This window comes from Epinephelus moara, chromosome 11 (genome assembly GCF_006386435.1).
Source record: "Epinephelus moara isolate mb chromosome 11, YSFRI_EMoa_1.0, whole genome shotgun sequence".
In the NCBI taxonomy this organism is placed as follows: Eukaryota; Metazoa; Chordata; class Actinopteri; order Perciformes; family Serranidae; genus Epinephelus; species Epinephelus moara.
Window position 1 is genome coordinate 11,949,377 of NC_065516.1, and position 17,704 is coordinate 11,967,080.

The 17,704-nt window shown below is 39.4% G+C and overlaps 2 protein-coding genes across 3 annotated transcripts; one reads left to right on the forward strand and one right to left on the reverse strand.

Annotated features, from left to right (window-relative positions):
• Positions 1-1,059: 1,059 nt before the first annotated feature.
• On the forward strand, positions 1,060-10,053 carry LOC126397685 (toll-like receptor 13). Of its 2 annotated transcripts, none has more exons than XM_050056618.1 (4): positions 1,060-1,253; positions 2,175-4,801; positions 6,573-6,690; positions 7,848-10,053. In XM_050056618.1, the coding sequence occupies exons 2-4, from the start codon at positions 2,278-2,280 to the stop codon at positions 8,086-8,088; spliced, it is 2,883 nt and encodes a 960-aa protein (XP_049912575.1). In that variant the 5' UTR covers positions 1,060-1,253; positions 2,175-2,277; the 3' UTR covers positions 8,089-10,053. The 2 variants fall into 2 exon arrangements, with proteins under 2 accessions (XP_049912575.1, XP_049912574.1); XM_050056617.1 differs by having other exon boundaries at positions 1,074-1,138.
• A 370-nt stretch (positions 10,054-10,423) lies between these two features.
• ccl20b (chemokine (C-C motif) ligand 20b) lies at positions 10,424-12,494 on the reverse strand. Its single transcript, XM_050056632.1, has 4 exons — positions 12,281-12,494; positions 11,868-11,970; positions 10,972-11,046; positions 10,424-10,849 (listed from the first exon to the last, which is right to left on the reverse strand). Exons 1-4 carry the CDS (start codon positions 12,360-12,362, stop codon positions 10,780-10,782), a joined length of 330 nt encoding a protein of 109 aa, XP_049912589.1. The 5' UTR covers positions 12,363-12,494; the 3' UTR covers positions 10,424-10,779.
• Between the last annotated feature and the right edge of the window lie 5,210 nt (positions 12,495-17,704).

Here is a 17,704-nt window from a genome sequence, read left to right on the forward strand (position 1 = left end):
GCCAATATTTCGGAGGTTCTGATGTAGCCAGTCAATTTCTGGGCCAAGGCTTCCTCTTCCAAGCACCAGTCATTTCAGCTGCATATTAATGCAGATTTAAAAAAAAGCTAATATAAAACTAAATTGCCATCGGACTCGAGCTGGTGGTATTTTGGCCAGTGTGCTTCGCCTCTCCAAACGGACTGTATACCTGTCACTCAGACCTGATTTATCAATACTATTCAGACTACAAATTCAAACCAGAGTGCTTCTGACACCAAATCCTTTCCCATTGCCTACAGATTCAGCATTCATATGCAGATATCTGTTTACAAAGATTATGCCATGACTGCTGACTCCTCACTCCTCCCAGCGGGTACGGACCACAAGTGATCAACAACTGCTTCAGTTTGGAATCTTGTTTCCCTTCATTCCACGACTGTCATGTATACACACGCCGTACAGCCTGCCCTGCACTCCCTGTTCCCCGCCCACATTCCCTCAGACACACCTGGCAGAGATCTCTACTGAGTGCACTTTTCTAGTTATTATCAACTACTCAAGCTCACACATAGTCCCCCTCTACACCTGTTTACTAATGCATCATGTTTCAGTGTCATGTTGTTTTAATGTATTAGAGCAGTGAAATGTCTCAACAGTCTTTACTTCCTCTGGCTGATGAAGATAACTGTATCTACCAAGCATCAGACAAGAGGAAGTGTTGGTTCTCTGTTGGACCCTTTCAGACTATATTTGCATTTATCATTAGTCGAAAGGAAATGAGTTTGACCACAACACCCTGTGCGACACACAAAAAAAGAAGTTAAAGAGTGAATAGATAGGAGTATACTGTATTTGCATAAATGGCATTAACATTAAAATCTTAGCCCTATTAAAGGTCTTTAAATGTTCTTTCAGGAATGTATTAATGTTTGTGTTTGTAAAACATAAAGGCTATGTTATCATAATCTACACAGTGGATGAAGGTGACCTCAGTATCTTGAAAAAACTAAACGAGATGAACAGGAAATAACAGCAAGTCCTGCCCTGTAATTTCACTTCCTCACTCACTGTATTTGAAAGAGGACAGAGCTTCCAGGCAGAGGAAAGGGACGAACATGCTTCTCATGTACATGAGACTGACACTGTATATTACATGGTAAGAGATGTCATTTACACTCTTTTGATCTGGGAGAAACATCTTAATCGAACAAGGGAAGATAATTAAGTCTGTCAGTGATCAGTGATTAATCAGCACTTCTTCTTGTGACACAGTGAGTATCAAAAATTATTATTTCTTGACCATTTAAGGTTAAATAAACTGAGGTCAAATGTTCAGATGACATGCAACTTAAAGCTCCAGTGTGTAAGATTCAGGAGGATTTAGTGGAATCTAGCGGTGAGGATTACGGATTGTCAGCCCAATTTTTCTCTTTGATAACCTTTTGTGTGCTCACCTTTTTCTGATCCAGATGTTCAGAATGTTCTTACTGTGAGCCACATTATCCACAGAGCTCCCTGCTAGAAACACTGAACAAGGCAGATTCTTTGTGCAAACCAGTGTTTCTCTGACACTGTTTGGCACATCACAGATGGCTGTTAGCCTAGGACCTGCTAAAGTGTGCTCACCTTTTTTTGGTCTGATAACTTAACATTTAGACATACAGGAAGTTTTTGCGAGAGCCAAATTATCCACAGAGGCATCTTCTTCTCCAGAAAAGATGGACCGGATTATTTAAACCGGTAAAAACACTGAATAAAGCAGTTTCATGTAAAACAAAAAAAAAAAAGAATCTGTGTTTTTCCGATGCTGTCTGCCACTGAGGGGCTACTAGCAATGGTGGCCAATGCGAAAAATGAAAATGGCTCGATCTAGAGCCAGTGTTTGGCTTGACCATTCTGAGCTACACATGGTGGTGCAACATGGCGATCTACAGTATGTAGACGAAGACCCAATTCCTATCTAGATATAAACGCCTCATTCAAAGGAAACAAAAACACAACAATTCTTATTTTCAGGTGATCATACACTTGAGAAAACATACTTATTATATTATATTTCATTTCTTGTAATATATCCCCTAAATCCTACACATGGACCTTTCAATGTAATGTTCATGTATGATAGTGTTTTAATTGAGTATTTTGTTTGTTAGTGTCCCTGATGGTCTTTGTTTATTGTATTTGATTTTCAGGATCACCTTCTGCAGTTTCATTAACCAGGTGGACTATACGTTGAGGAAGTTCAATTCCATTTTGGTTGGACATCTCTTGTTCTTTTGTAACAAAGATTTTAAAATGGGTCCCGGCTTGAAAGAGGAACAAACAAAAAGAGGATCAAAATCTTTTAAACTAACTTCTGTTTTTTTCTTGCTGAATATCAGCAGTTTTTTTGTTCCAGTCACAGGGTATGTACTGAGGTCTTGCCATATCAGTCACAGAACTGCCATATGTTCCAAGAGGACACTCACTGCTGTCCCTCAAGATATTCCCTCAACAGTGAAAGGTTTGGACTTGTATGGAAACAAAATTTCAAAAATCCAAGTATCAGATTTCAAAAAGCTGTCAAATTTGACAGAGTTAAATCTGAAATGGAATATAATCTCAGAGATAGATACAGGCTCCTTTACCAATCTGAATTCCCTCAAGAAGTTAAATCTAAATGATAACAAACTTACTGGACTTGGAGACAATGTTTTTGATGGTTTGGGCAGCCTAACACATCTCAGAATGAACAGAAATCAGATCAAAACAGTGGCATCCACCTCTTTTAAGTCCTTGACGAACTTGACGGTTTTGGACATCTCCGTCAACAAACTGTACCGCATAACAAATGTTCATACTATATTACAGCACCTGCCAAATCTATTGGAGCTGTCAGTCGCAAACAACAACTTAACCTCTTTTCAGTCGTGGGAACTGACAAACAGCTCACTAAAACTTGCCTACCTTGATTTGTCTCAAAATCCCATTGGAGATTTTAGGATCACCGCAGATGTTTTTCCTAATCTCACCTGGTTAAACATTGGGGGCTCTTCTAAGAGGCATCACATGAAATGGGATGTTCGTAACAAGACTTTTCTTCGCAGAGTGTCTACTTTTGATATTAGTGGGCTTCAAATACCTTCAGAAGACATGAAAACAATACTAGAGACCTTCAACTCCTCACTGACGACAGTGAAGATGAATGATATGAAACACACATACCTGAGAGCCTTAATTAACATCTCCTGCAGCATCCCAACAGTGTCCTCACTTCAACTCAGAAGTAACAACCTCTTTTTTGTGAGTTCAAATTTGTTACTGTTGTGTTTTAAGGTAACAGAGTTAGATTTAGCAGATAACTCAATGAAAAATATCAAAGACGATGCCTTCAAATATCTTCAAGGTATAACGGTCTTGGCTCTGAATCACAACAGGCTTTCATCTGTTCCAGCTGCCATAAGGAATCTACCAGCTCTTGAAGAGCTAGATCTCAGCAAAAATAATATCACCACACTTGGGTGTCATGATTTCGCCAATCTGACAAAGCTCAGACGGCTCAGCCTTCATCAGAATTCAATCTCAGCTCTACAGGGGTGTGTTTTCAAGGATTTAATACACTTGGAAGTTTTAAAGCTACAGAATAACAGCATTTCTAAACTGAATGATGCTTTCATAAAATACTTGCCAAATCTGAGACAACTGCATCTGAATTCAAATAAACTCACAGCAATTAAACGTGGGGAATTAAGGGGCTTGCGGTCCCTCCAGAACTTGTCATTACATGAAAATCAGATAACAGTACTTGAAAATGGGTGTTTTACTGGACTGACGAATCTTATGGATATCCAGCTGCAAAAGAATCATATTAAAAGACATAAAGATTACAAAGATAGTTTCAGAGATCTGATAAATTTAAAACGATTGTATTTGAGTGACAATAACATTAAATATGATGAGAGCTCAGCTTTGGCTGATCCACCATTTTCTCATCTGTCCAATTTGGAGACACTGGCTTTTACTGGAAATCACCGCAGAGAGAAGTCCCAGCTGCCTTGCAACTTCCTGCAAGGCTTGACTAATCTTTTAGAGTTCACTGGCAGGAATCTTCAGCTTATATCCTTGCACAAAGACACATTTAATTACACGCCAAAACTGCAAAACCTTGATATAAGCTCAAATGAACTTATGGATCTTTCTTCAGAATTGTTTTACCCAATTAGAAATCTCAAAAGCCTCTATATATCTAAAATAAATCTTGGGTCTCTAGACTTCTTTAAAGATGCCAGCCTAACTAAGCTGGAGTTCCTGCAGGCAAGAAAGAATCAGTTTTCAGTTTTCAGTGAGGAAGCACTGGAGTCCATGCCAGCTCTGGATTACTTGGATCTTCAAGGCAATAGTTTCACCTGTGACTGTGATAACGCCTGGTTCCTCAAGTGGACAGAAAACAACCAGCAAACACAAGTTTTTGATGCCTACAACTTTGTGTGCAACTATCCTCCACACCTTAAAGGTATGAAACTGTTGAAGCTCGATGTCCGGTCCTGCACAGTGGACACTGAATTCATCTGCTTTATCTCCACCACATGTATGATCCTCCTGTTTATGGTGGCATCCTTCACCTATCATTTCCTGAGGTGGTACTTGGCCTATGCCTACTACATCTTCTTGGCTTTTCTCTTTGACACAAAGCATAAAAACAAGCAAGCTCCAAATCAGTATGATGCCTTCATCTCCTACAACACCCACGATGAGCCATGGGTCATCAGACAGCTGTTGCCAAAACTGGAAGGGGAGCAAGGCTGGAGATTGTGTCTGCACCATCGAGACTTTGAGCCAGGTAAGACCACCCTTTACAACTGGCATTAAACACATTTTTTAGCCATGCTAGTGCAATAGCTTTTGGGACGGCAATATCAGTCTGTCAGTCTGTCTGGCAGTGTTTGGGTTCTGGGAGCAGAGGCACAAAGCAACATTGACAAGGCTGGTATATGCACTGACAGGTATGATTGGGAAATGACACACAGGTGAACAGGAGGATGTGGGAGTCAGGTAACCAGGAGGAAGGAAAGTCAAAGGGGAACTGGTGGACAAATACAGAGCACCAAGCTTAATAAAACTTCATAGAGATCCAGGGGCCTTGGAGAGGTGGGGATGTGGCTGGACAGAGGGACAGGGAGGCAGAATGGGCAGAAATAAACACAAATGATGTCACTGTGACCAGGCCCCAAGGAAGTGGGCCCGACTTTGAAGCCAATTAGATGTAGTGACCAAACCGTACAACATCTGAGTCTGAGTCTGTAATATCATGCCAAAAAACATTTTCACATGACCAACATTGGGAAAGAACATTGGGGCGGCTGTGGCTCAGAGGTAGAGCGTCGTCCACCTATCGGAAGATTAGTGGTTCAATCCCCGGCTCCTCCAGTTTGCATGTCAAGATACAGAGCCCCAGATTGCTTCCAATGATGCTTCCATCGCTGTGAGAGTGAATTAAAAACTGAGTAGCAGGTGGCACCTTGTACGGTAGCCTCGGCCACCAGTGTATGAATATGTGTGTGTGAAGAAAGGCGCTATACAAATGCAGGTCCATTTACCAACGAGGCATCTGTAAATCAGTAAATCAGTATAATTCATTTTGAAAGTCTAGAGGAGCTGCACATTTAACCCTATTCTCGTTATCGGAGGGCTAAACAGCAAGTTAACTGCTCAGCCAGCGGAGTCTTAAGTGCACACTCTGTAGAATTAACAATGTGGAAGATCCGGGCAATTTTATACACAGGAAGTTGAACGTTTTTGGCTTCATGTTCCACTGAGCAACTTTCATAGGAATGAACGGGGCCTCTTTTGGCTCTTTATACAACCGTGATTGTGACAGAAGTATCTCAGCAACTATTAGCTGATAGTTGTTGATCTTGTTGATTTGATGCACACATTCATGGCACCCCTAATGATGAAATCTACTAACTTTGATGTTCCCTACATTTTCAGAAGGTCAAAGTTTTACTTTTTCCAAATACCTGCAAAAATAATATTTCCATCAGTCTCAGATGCACAAAGCAACACTGTGCCTCACAGCCTTTAGCATGGCTGTAGACACTGGGTCTTGTTTATCTATGCAGCTGCAAGTTCCATATTTTCTATTGTGAATGCAGAGCATGTTGAACACATTTGACAGGTCAAAATCTACATTACGTCATGAATGCAGCCTTTTTTGATGATGGTGGTGATGGCATTGAATGTTTATACACATAGCAGGAAACCTTTTTGTGTGTTATGGCCAATATTTCTAACTTCAAATATCTGCAGTGCATTATGGGCTTTGAGTCCAGTGTCAGGGAAAAAGGGGGGAATATTTACTTTCCCCTTGTTTCCATCTAATTTCAGTGTGTACACTTGACATGTTGAGCTGTAATCTGGCAGTCAGTGTGCTAAATTGTATATTACTTAAGTACTGTATGGCTTAAGTCAGTTGTTTGTACTTTCTCTTATACTCCAGAGGATGTCGCCATTGTACTTTTTATACTGCACCATCAGAAGAACAAATGAGGAGAACACACATTTTGTTTACTATCCATTTTCTCAGTCCTTTTTATTTTTCTCTCGCTCAGGTAAACCCATCATAGACAACATCACAGATGCCATCTATGGAAGCAGGAAGACCATCTGTGTGATCAGTCACAGATACCTTGAGAGTGAGTGGTGCTCCAGAGAGATCCAGGTGGCCAGGTAATGTGTCTTACTATTTCTGTATGAACCGAGTTTGAATGATCAATCCATCACTGGCTATGCTTATTCTGTATATTAATGGGGTCTCTATAGTTATGATATCTGTGTGTTTAATCTGTTTAGTCTTTCAATTCAAGCCACTGGAAAAAAAAGTAGGAAAAGGTCTAGTTTATCCCATAGTTGTTTCTAACACTGGGAAAGGATATGATGTTTGTGTTGAGTACTGCTTTCTTTTTTGTTTTCAACGTTCCCCTAAAAAACAAGTAAGGTTGAGTCTCCAAATAACAGTAGCACAAATTTCAACTGATCTTCCAGAAAAAATGCTGAAGGAAATGTAAATTGTTGTGTGTTTCCATTCACCAGTGCCATATGAATTTATTAGGATGGAGGTTCATTAAGATAAACAGTTGGTGGCGCCAATTCTCCAGTGATTATAGCAAAAAAAGGGGGGAAAGGGCACAACAATATGATTTAATGAACAGAGCATAACAAACCTCAAACAATGAAAAACTGGAAAAATAGATGGAAATTTGTTTTTTATTTTGTTTTTTCAAGATTTTTTTTTTTTTTGATGCGCCAACTTTTACACCTCAGACAGACCTTTTTTTTAAAGTTATATTTCAGGGTTTTTTTTTGTTTGTTTTTTTTGTTTTTCAATCTCTAGCTTTTCTCTGTTTTTTTTTTCTGTAAGGTTTTTGTAAGTTTAAACCATGCTGTCATCATGAAAACTGCCATAATGTTAAATCTAAGACAAGTCTGAAACATAAGGGAACTTAAGGTAGAAGCAGAAATAATTTCAAATAGGTTTTTAAAAAATAATGTCTTTGCTTCAAATTTCTCTGAAACAATCAATTAATTAACCTGTTTTTACAGCCTTTTACGTCCAGATCATTTTTCAAGCAGAAAGTCTAACTTTCAATGGTTCCAGCTTTTAAGAACTGGGGATTTACTGCTTTTCTCTGCCTATCTGTCATTGTCATTAAACTACCTTAAAAGCAATTTGAACACATCACACTGGGATCTAGGGACCTAGGAACCTATGTCAATATTTTTCCATGATTTATTTTGACATTTTTGAGACATTTAGTTGATAAATATTAAGAAAAAAGACATGCTGAATGGTGCTGTCCTCTCATCTGTCTTTTTCCTTTGTTCAGCTTCCGCCTGTTTGATGAGCAGAAGGACGTGCTCATCCTGGTGTTTCTGGAGGACATTCCCACCACTCAACTGTCTCCTTACTACCGCATGAGGAAGCTTCTGAAGAGGCAGACCTATTTGAGCTGGCCTCGAGCCTCAGAGCACCCTGAACTATTCTGGGAGAGACTCCGCCAAGCTCTGAAGACCAGAGAGGATCTTGGGGAGGACGAATTCAACCTGATTGTGACGGACAGACCGTGATGGAAAAGGAAATACAACCTTCTGTGAAAGGTTCAGTCCCAGTGTGGTCAACTGGTTTGAGGTTTCTCAAGCGACAACCTCCAGGGCTGAAAAATGAAGCCAACATGGAAGTGTCAAAAACTGCAGTTCCTTGAGTGTCCACTTGGGGCTGGCTACAGAGGCAACTTAATCTTCATCTACCCTCATGTTTAATTATACGATATGATATGATACCATACGATATGATACGATACAATACGATATACTTTATTGTCCCATAGGGAAGTTTGTCTTGGACTCATATGCGCTGCATACAATAAAAACGCAGATAAAAAGTACAGTAAACAAAACAACAAATAACACATATCCCCTCCCCAGTGAATTGCCCAACTTTACAGCAGAAATAAACATGTTTACAGGCTGGTTTGGGCCTCTATAGCTAATTTCAACATTCATGACAACTGTACAGGGGACAAATTTTAATATAACTCATCTTTTCACATTTTATGAAGGCTTAAAGTTCTCCATATTATAGAGCGTTAACAAGTGCATTTTAGCAACATCACCATCTTGTGCTATATTATAAATATTTTTACTCCTGCACAAGCATTCTGCAGGGGTGTGAAAGCATTCATATGAACCCACTAAACCAGTTAATTGGTCTTTGTAAATTTCCATGAGGATTTTTGTGACGAAAATCATGCTTTAAGTACGAGTGAAATACATGAAGCATAGTGAGCGTGTGAGCTGTGCTTTTGACAAACGTGGCAGAGAACTGATAACGATAGATAATAAATGGGTGATGGATTATATCAATGGATAAATAATTGAACAGAGCTAGATGCCGAAAAATGATGTACGTAAAAAACAAAACAAAAGGACTGACAACAGATTGGTCCCATCAAAAATACTTAAAACAAGTAAAACATCTGTGTATGGGTCCCTCTGCTTGTTGGTTTGGTTTGATAAAAATCATAATTACTTTCGGATTCATTTTTCAAATAGTACGGTATAAACTAATACTACCTATGCCACATTTTAACATCTGAACAGTATCACTTGACTCTTATGGACAGAATTCCGGGTTATAACTGTGGTAACACTCACAGCAGGAGCGTAGAAAACACGTTTCCACATTGTCGTGATAACTTATACTGTATATATGCACTTTTTCGGTATTTAGAAATAAAGTAACTGGAAACCAGTTAATAATGTCACTTGATAACCCATCTATAAGACTATGTAAGTAGGCCTACTTATATTTTGAAACATTGATTATGTGTAAATGTTATATAGTCTGTATTACTGTGTAAACACTGGATTGATTTTTTTGTTTGTTTTATATATATATATATATATATATATATATATATACATATATATAAAAATGGTTTTAAGATTATATATATATATATATATAATCTTAAAACCATTTTTATTCATTTCAAGCTTTGTACATACATTGTAAATGTTAGACTTGGTCTTTGTTCAGCCCCTAAACCTAATTATAAACTGTATAGCCACGATTTGTTCAAATCCATAGGGTTTTATTTTACATTGTAGTACAGGTGCGAAAGTTTTCAAAGTTTCTGAATCTGTTGAGTTAAATTTTGAGAAGATGTGTATTGAATGATGCAAAATACATTTAGAATATTGTTGATTTGATGTCTTGTAGCTTCAGTGAAGAGCTGGTGCAAGGTTAAACATTACTTTTATGAAACAGTCAGACTGTGGGGAATAAGATGATTTTAACAACCACACAACTATTTATAGTGGAATAAGTGTATGTCAGGGGGCTTCACATATATCATTGTTTCATTTGACATGATCTCTTAATCTGTTACTGCAAATTATTTTACATTTCAACTTTTAACTCTCATTTTTAACTTTTACCTTGTTTTTTACCTTCTACCACTGAGAGGAGATGCACTGGAATTTTGTTGTACATTTGTGCAATGACAATAAAGTATTCTATTCTAAACTTTATTACATTTTTCATTATCAGTCTGTTAACATTCTCTTCCTTTGGGGCAAAACATTGTGACAAAAGCCCAATGTCAATGTCCAATATCCTGTCTTCATAAAGTTACCATAATTATATTGCATCTACTGCATTTTCACCTGAACGTTTGGGTGCATCATGAATGCAGACTCTGACCTTTGTGGCAAGATATGATGTATTAATGTGTGACAAAATCATATATTACTTGTACTATGTATAAATGTGTATAGAATGAAATGCTCTAGTATTCATTTCAAGTGTTTTTAATGTCATAAGTGAAAGAGTTGTGTTGAAGTCATGACTTGACCAGTGCGATATGGTGAATGTGGTGAAGCCAATATTGACAGACACATGTGTGATTAAATATCTCTTTTAATAAATTCTTTGACAAGATAAATTAAGATTCCACTTCTTCTGACAACACATTGTTTCATACTCCATGTCTCTGCCTTCAAAACGTCAGCACAAACTTTACAAAAAATATAAATGTACTTCTCAAAAACCATGTTTTCATTATTTCCAGTGGATGCTCTGTAGCTACAACATACAGGTTACTATGTATCAACAATACTACACTTCTCTGTTTATAAAACAGAACAAATAATAAGATACAATTTAAGAAAAATCACATGATAGTCCCTATCAGGGTTCTTGTGCAGGAATGCATAACAGTTAGTCATATGTTGCAGATATGAACTGCTGTTTAGAGCTTATGCTGATGATGTGGTGTTGCCTGGAGTTCTGTTTGCGAGGATCTTGCTGGTCTTCTTTCTCCTTTCACTACAAAGAAAAATGAAAACCCAACATTAATTTGGTCCAGTATTTAGATATATACTACCAGATGAATACAATGTGCAGAAAAAGTGACACTGAACATGCTAGAGATATACAAGTATACTCACTCAACGCACTTCATCCCTCTCTGAGTCCAGCTGCTTAAAGGATCGGCGCACAAAAACCTCCCTGGGAGGTGGAATCTGTGGAAAAACAGGAAACAGTTAAGAAATGATCAAACATGCAACGCATGAATGCACATCATTACACATGAGATGCACTCTCCCTCCCTGTGGATTTTTTTCCACCTTGTGTATTAACCCTAAGTGTCTTCTAGTACATATTAACAACAGTAACCGAGTGACCCCTGTCCAAATTAGCTGCTCTCAGAAAGTCCCAAAACGCCTCCTGACTGATTTTGGGTCACACTTTAACTGGCAGGGAACACACAAGCAAGGTGTTGTGCAATTTTGACACAAGCTAACCTACTCATGCTTTGTTAAGTCATATCTAGTGCCTGCTTTCTAACATATCAGAACTTATTTGCTTTCTCTCCAGTCAAAGCAGATTTTTGTCCTAATTATAACACTAAATATCTTTACACACACACTGTGTCTCTGTTCGCTGTATAAAGAATGGATAAGAAAGCAGAATAACACACAAGATGTCATGTTAAATAAGATTTAACATATAAAATCCTACTTAACTGTTGAATTTTTTGCTTTTACCTCTGAATTTGACATAATTTCTATATTTTTTCAGCCACCTAAAACTTCCTAACCACATCTTTTTCAGGTGTATTTATTGGGTAATTTAGTTGTAAGTGATAGAGTAATATTTTGGGTTTGTGAACTGTTATCGGACAAAACAAGACATTTCATCCCATCACCTTGTGGTCTTGGATAATGTGATGGGCATTTTTCAATGTTTAATTTGAGAAAATAGTCCACAGAATAATAGATAATGACAAAAAATGTTAATTGCAGCACTTGTAGACAGATAAAAGATCAGATTGTTGACTTACATAACAGCGTTGATGTCACAGGAAGTGTAGATGTTCTGGATGGTGTAGCCAAGCAGATGCTGGCATTTCACCCGACGATTGACGTACCTCATGCAGCAGCTCGCTATGAAGACACACATAATAAAAATACAGCATGAACAACCTTTTCATTTTAGTTCAAAACATTTTGATAAGATAGTTTTTTAATACTATGAGTTTAGTTTGCTGATTTAATCCTGAACCATACAATATTAATTCAATTTACTGAGAGTTTGTTAAAGCTTTAGAATGTGCAGATACTTCATATAAAGCAAAACATAAAACCAAATATAGAACTTTGCCTTCTCTTTACCTTTCTTAAATGTATCTACTTTTGGCAGGAATGACAGAAAGGATACGGCACATGTGTTATCAGTCGCAGCTGAAGGACTCACCAGACTGTGTGCTGTCGATAAAAGTGCTGAGGATGATGAGGGAGCACAGGGCTGCCAGGAGACACACTTTGCCGCTTGTCATGGTGGCTTAAAGTTGGAGTGCAGGCTCTGCCGCTCTCAGTGTGTTGCTGTAGTAGCTTAAGTGGTGTAAAGCGCCTGAAGCGATTCAGTGAGAGTGTGATAGAGAGTGCCTGCACTCCTTTCTTAAGTAGGCCGTCGCTGGGATTTCCCCCGTTTGGCAGGCTTGTAATGACAAGTGTGATTGTTAGGAATGTGGCAGTGAGCCAGGAAGTAAGAGTACACCTGCCAGCTCTCACCTCCACGTGAAAATGGGTGTGTTAGATAATTTACATGTACAGCGTAAACATAAGTACACAACCACTTTCTCAGTTTAGTTTCAGTACCAGAAAAGATGACAAATGTCAGATAATTAAACAAAAACGACAATAAACAATAAATAAAAAGATCTATGGACACCACAGCGGTGCAACAGGCATTATTATGTAGAAGTGGGACCAAGTTGTTGGTTTGTAGGTCGCAAGTAAGTCCCAAGTTTTTGCAATCAAGTCCCAAATCAAGTTACAAGTCAAGACTGACAAGACCTACAGGGTCTCCAACTCATTTCTGTATTTGTAGCAGCCCACCACAATTAAAACATTTGCCACCATGTTTTTTTTATTTTTTTATTTTTTGAGCAGGACCGTTCAGCAGGAGCGCTGTTGCAACTTATATACAGCAACTTATTCAGTTATTCATTGCTCCACACTCTCAAAGTGAAGGGCATAGACAGAGCAGCAGAATGTCAGATGTAGTGAAAATGAAACCTAATCGTTGATTGAACTGGGTCTAAAAGTTGAAAGTGTAAAAGCAGCTGCTCCTCTCATCCATCTTTCTTATCTGCTCAGCTCTGATCGTATCAACTGATCAATTATCCACCCCGCCACTCAAAACTCCACAAACTGCTGCTGAGGAAGAAAATGAACTTATGAAGAGTTCTGCCTGTGCTGCGTTCAAGGACTCGCAAAAACCTCTGAATTTTGAGAAGGCACATCTCTGATGTACATGGAGTAAAGTTAGCGGCCACCCTCCCCAGTCCCTGTGTAAGCTACCAAGTCCAAAACTTTGAGCCAGTTGAGCAACACAGTATGGATATATTAAATTTACAGAAATCATGAATGCCTCTTAAAATGTGCCTTCATTTTATTTGTTTCTTGGTGGTTGTTGCGTCTCCATCTGTTATTTTAGACCTGTACATTTCGCAAACTGCAGTTTGTTTCTTTTTTAGTTTTTTGTTGACCATTGATCGGTTTTTAACGCCAAGACAGTTATCTTTGGTATCATTTTTTCCAACTGGCGCTGAGTAACATGATGTAAATCCTTCATAGTTCTCCCCTGCAACTTGACTGGATGCTGTCGGACTGGTTCAAGCTAAGTGAATCTATGGAGTCAGGAGTGGACTTGCTGGGTGTGAATAGTGGTAACATTAGCTGATTGAGGAAATGACAGGAAACATACTGGTTTGTGGCACTTTTAAAATAACATACTTTTTAATCTTTGGGCTTTTTTGATTTTGTCAAGTGGAGTCTAAAGTCATCACATTTGTGGCTCAAGTCCTAGTCATATGACTTCAGTCCACACCTCTGTGATTAAGATACATATAAATTAAATAATCTGCCTCTCTGATAAAAATCACTAAGGCAGCACAAGCAATAGATCATATAAACTCAACAGCGGCTACAAGCCACAAACACACAGATAAAAATACTTACGTACAAGTAAAATTACAGACTCTTAAAATTACTCAAGTACAAGAACCCCCAAAAGGACTTTGTTACAGTAACCGGAGCTTAAAGTACAGTAAATTTTGGACTAAAGGCCCTGACACACCAAGCTGACGGTCGGCCATCGACCAAAGTCGGGTCGCTGGTGAGCATCTGTAGGCCTAGTTTTTTCGGTGTGTCCAGCACCGTCAGCACTTTGGCATCGGCGGTGGTTGCTCTTCGGTCAATTGAGCATGCTGAATCGGTGGCAGAGCTCGTCGGTGAGAGAGATCACACTGATTGGCTGTTCAGGTTTTATTTCCTCGCCCCTGTAGCGAGTGAATCTGCCTGTAGTGAAACCGGGGCTAACCAGTGCTTCCTCCTCAGGCTCCACTTCATTCAGCTGCCTGACAGATCTGCTGCTTTTTCCCACTTTAACCTAAATAACAAACCGGAGCTAGCTGGGAGCATTAGCCGCAGCATGACCGGAGGGAAGCACAGCCAGTTAGCCTCCCAGTTAGCCCCAGCTCTCCGTCAGAATCCAAATGGAGAGCCGGGGCTGGCTGGGAGCGGCTAGCTGAGCGTTAGCCACAGCATGACCGGAGGGAATCACAGCCAGTTAGCCTCCGCTAGTCTCTGAGCTAGCCCTGGCTCTCCGTTTGGATCCAACCGGAGCACCGAGCCCTGGTTTGTTATTCAGGTTAAAGTGGGAAGAAGCAGGGAGTTTATCGGGCAGCTGAGTGAAGTGGAGCCTGCGGAGGAAACACCGGGACTGTCTGGATGTAATAGTCTGTGAAGGTGCTGTGGTGCTCGGCTGCACAGATAGGAAACCCCTCGGCTGACATGATGTACCACTCTCTCACTCCGCTCTCTCTCACGCAGGCGCAGAACATACGTGCCACTTGGCCATCGGATGTAGTCTGTGTAGTGTGTTCAAATGCAACTGACAAAGGCCAACGTGAGGCGACGTAAACGACGCAACAGTTGGCTTTTGTCGCCGCTAGTTCTTTGATGTTGGTTTGGTGTGTCCGCACCTTAATACTATTGTTTGCTCCATGTCTGCTGGATTGGGTAGCAAGGATCTGTGTTTTAGTGGCCAAAATGTTAATTAATGCAGCTTTAAAATTTTGTATTGCATGTTTTCTATGGATGTTTTCTAAGCAAGAATTTAAATATGATATAAATGAGAAAATGTTGCCAACTTTCACTTTGGTCAATGACAACTTTCACATTAAGTAATTCAAACATGTGTTGCTGTGTGCACACAGATTAAGCAGTCATGAAGTTAAACTCTCACAGCAGGAGCACATTTTTTTCCTCTTTTACTTCCTGTTAGAAGTTATTCGATAACTGACTCCTCTACAGCAACACAAAAGGAATTTTATCACTGTGTGTGTGGGTGAGTGTGTGTGGGTGAGTGTGTGTGGGGGTTAGTTGCTATGTGTATGTTCTTTCCGGGACAGAAAAGAAACAAAATTGATATCTAAGGGTTAGATAACCTAAGTGTGACTGCAGTGATGACGCCTGGGGTAACTGGGGTAATCAAGGGAGTGTGGGACTGTAAAAGTTACCTTGACACACATGAATGGTATGAGAGGTGATAAGAGTGTTTAGAAAGTGAGTAAGTGTGACTAGTTTGCGACAGTGGAGTGGAGTGCGGAAAGACAAACAAAGGCCTTTTGTTTCGTAGAAAGTCCCTTGGATCCCTCATCAGATGTAGCCGCTGCATTTATTTTTGTTGGCTGACATGAAGAGGATTTTGCTCCTATTATAGTGCGTGTGAAGTTAAGATGGCTTTTTAAATTGAAAATCTACTTCCTGAATGAGGTGTCTTCTCTGGAAACATAGCTGGTGCCTATAAAACAATCAACTATCACCCTGTGGTAAGAGTGGTATTTAGAGTGACAGATCTAAAGTGGTTGTAATTGACCACTGACTATTGGTATGTTGCTGCTGTGTGGCCCTAAATTATTTGTAAGCCTAAATCCTGTTCATCCATAAATTGCAGTCTGGTATATTTTGCCCATAACGTTTAGTGGATTCATAAATATTGCGAGTGGAAAGTGAGTCTCAGCAGTCAACATTGGTTTCTACTGACCATGATTGCCCCCTGACCTTAACCACAGGGTTATTATTGTAACCACCAAAAGCACGCCCAACAACGTCTCTCCAACCGCAGCCAACCCCTGATGACGCCATTCTCCCCCTGAAACATGCCTGTGTGTTGTGAGACTCTACTCACCTCTGTCTGTGCAAAAGACCAAAGAGAAAAGCATTTTTCAAAGTCTCTGTGTGTTCAGCTCTCAGTACTTGCGTAGCTTCCACCTGAATCTCTGTCATTTGGAGTTTGGTTTCTCTCCTATATCCTGTTTTTACTTTAGATATCTGCTTTATTTAACTGTTTCCTGTTCACTTTCAGCTGTACAGAACTCTGTTAAGTTACTGCTGATGACGCAAGTGTACTTGGGTATGGAACAACATCGCTAATGTGAAAGCTGAGTGGCAGGTGAGGAGATAGCGGGGTAATCGTTCTCGGGCATGGCACAAATTAATCATACCTGATTAAAAAAAACACCTTTAACCAAACCTTAATCAGCACAGTCTGCATTTGTTCTGTATGTGACCTGTTAAGTTGGTGATTTGCAGGTCACAAGACAACCAATTATATCCAGCAACTTTTTTAGACACCTGGATTACAACTTAAAAAGTCGCTTGTCGTCTTTGAGTATCTCGAAAAGCTCTATGAATCAAAATGATCAAACTTAATGTAATTACTACTTTGACACTGGTCTTAACCATATGTTAAATTGTAGAAGTGCATTAAGTGAAATGCAGTAGAAAAAAAGATTATCTGTAACTTAGGTGTAGAAAAAAATGTTCACTTTTCAGCCAAATTAGGCCAAAATTTAAAACTATTGACATGCAAATCCTTGAATTTATACTTATCAAGGCTGGATTACCATCAGGCAAAGGGGCTCCAGGTTAAGTGTGTGGAAATTTAGCCAAGTTGCCAGAAGAAAATGTTGGCTTTGTATGTTTCTGCAAACCACACATGTATATTTAATACATGTATCAACATTTGTAAGTGACCAAATATATAAGGTGGCTGTCAGTGGTAGATGGAGATGATGGTGGCTGGTGTGTCACGTTGGCGAGATGCTTTGCTTTGCTATGCTTCCACTGTTTGTGACTAAAGAAAAGAAAAGAAAAGTTGTGATTTAGCGAGTCATTTCTGTGTTCAGAACGGGTTTTTAGGCAACAAACATGGGTGTTTTGTAGCGACCTGTCACTGTTTTTCCAGCGGCTATTTAGTAACAAAAAGTGAGACATCGCTACTTTCCCCCTGGGATAGTGACCTGAAAAGCATTTGCGGATTTAGTAAGACATCTCTACTTCTACTGCCAGGATTGTGGCTACTCAGACAGGGTATTTTAAGCTGAAACATGTCATTTTTTCCTAACCATCTTACTATATAATGACGAAAACTCTCTCTGTGGGTGTGTCTGTTCCACGTTTTTCTCCTCACTGACTTGGTCAATCCATGAGAAATTTGGCACAGTGGTAGAAGGTCATGGGAGGATGCGAATGAAGCAATATTACATCAATTGGCCAAAGGGGGGCGCTATAGCAACCGATTGAAATTGCAAACTTTGAATGGGCATAT

Bases quoted from the DNA above. Each gene is read 5' to 3' on its own strand.
- LOC126397685 (XM_050056617.1), top strand. From the start codon at position 1,098: ATGCTTCTCATGTACATGAGACTGACACTGTATATTACATG. The intron at 1,139-2,174 runs GTAAGAGATGTC...TTTGATTTTCAG, and splicing joins CTGACACTGTATATTACATG to GATCACCTTCTGCAGTTTCA. The intron at 4,802-6,572 runs GTAAGACCACCC...TCTCTCGCTCAG, and splicing joins CCATCGAGACTTTGAGCCAG to GTAAACCCATCATAGACAAC.
- ccl20b (XM_050056632.1), bottom strand. From the start codon at position 12,362: ATGACAAGCGGCAAAGTGTGTCTCCTGGCAGCCCTGTGCTCCCTCATC. The intron at 11,971-12,280 runs GTGAGTCCTTCA...GTGTCTTCATAG, and splicing joins TATCGACAGCACACAGTCTG to CGAGCTGCTGCATGAGGTAC. The intron at 10,850-10,971 runs GTGAGTATACTT...TTTTCTTTGTAG, and splicing joins AGAGGGATGAAGTGCGTTGA to TGAAAGGAGAAAGAAGACCA.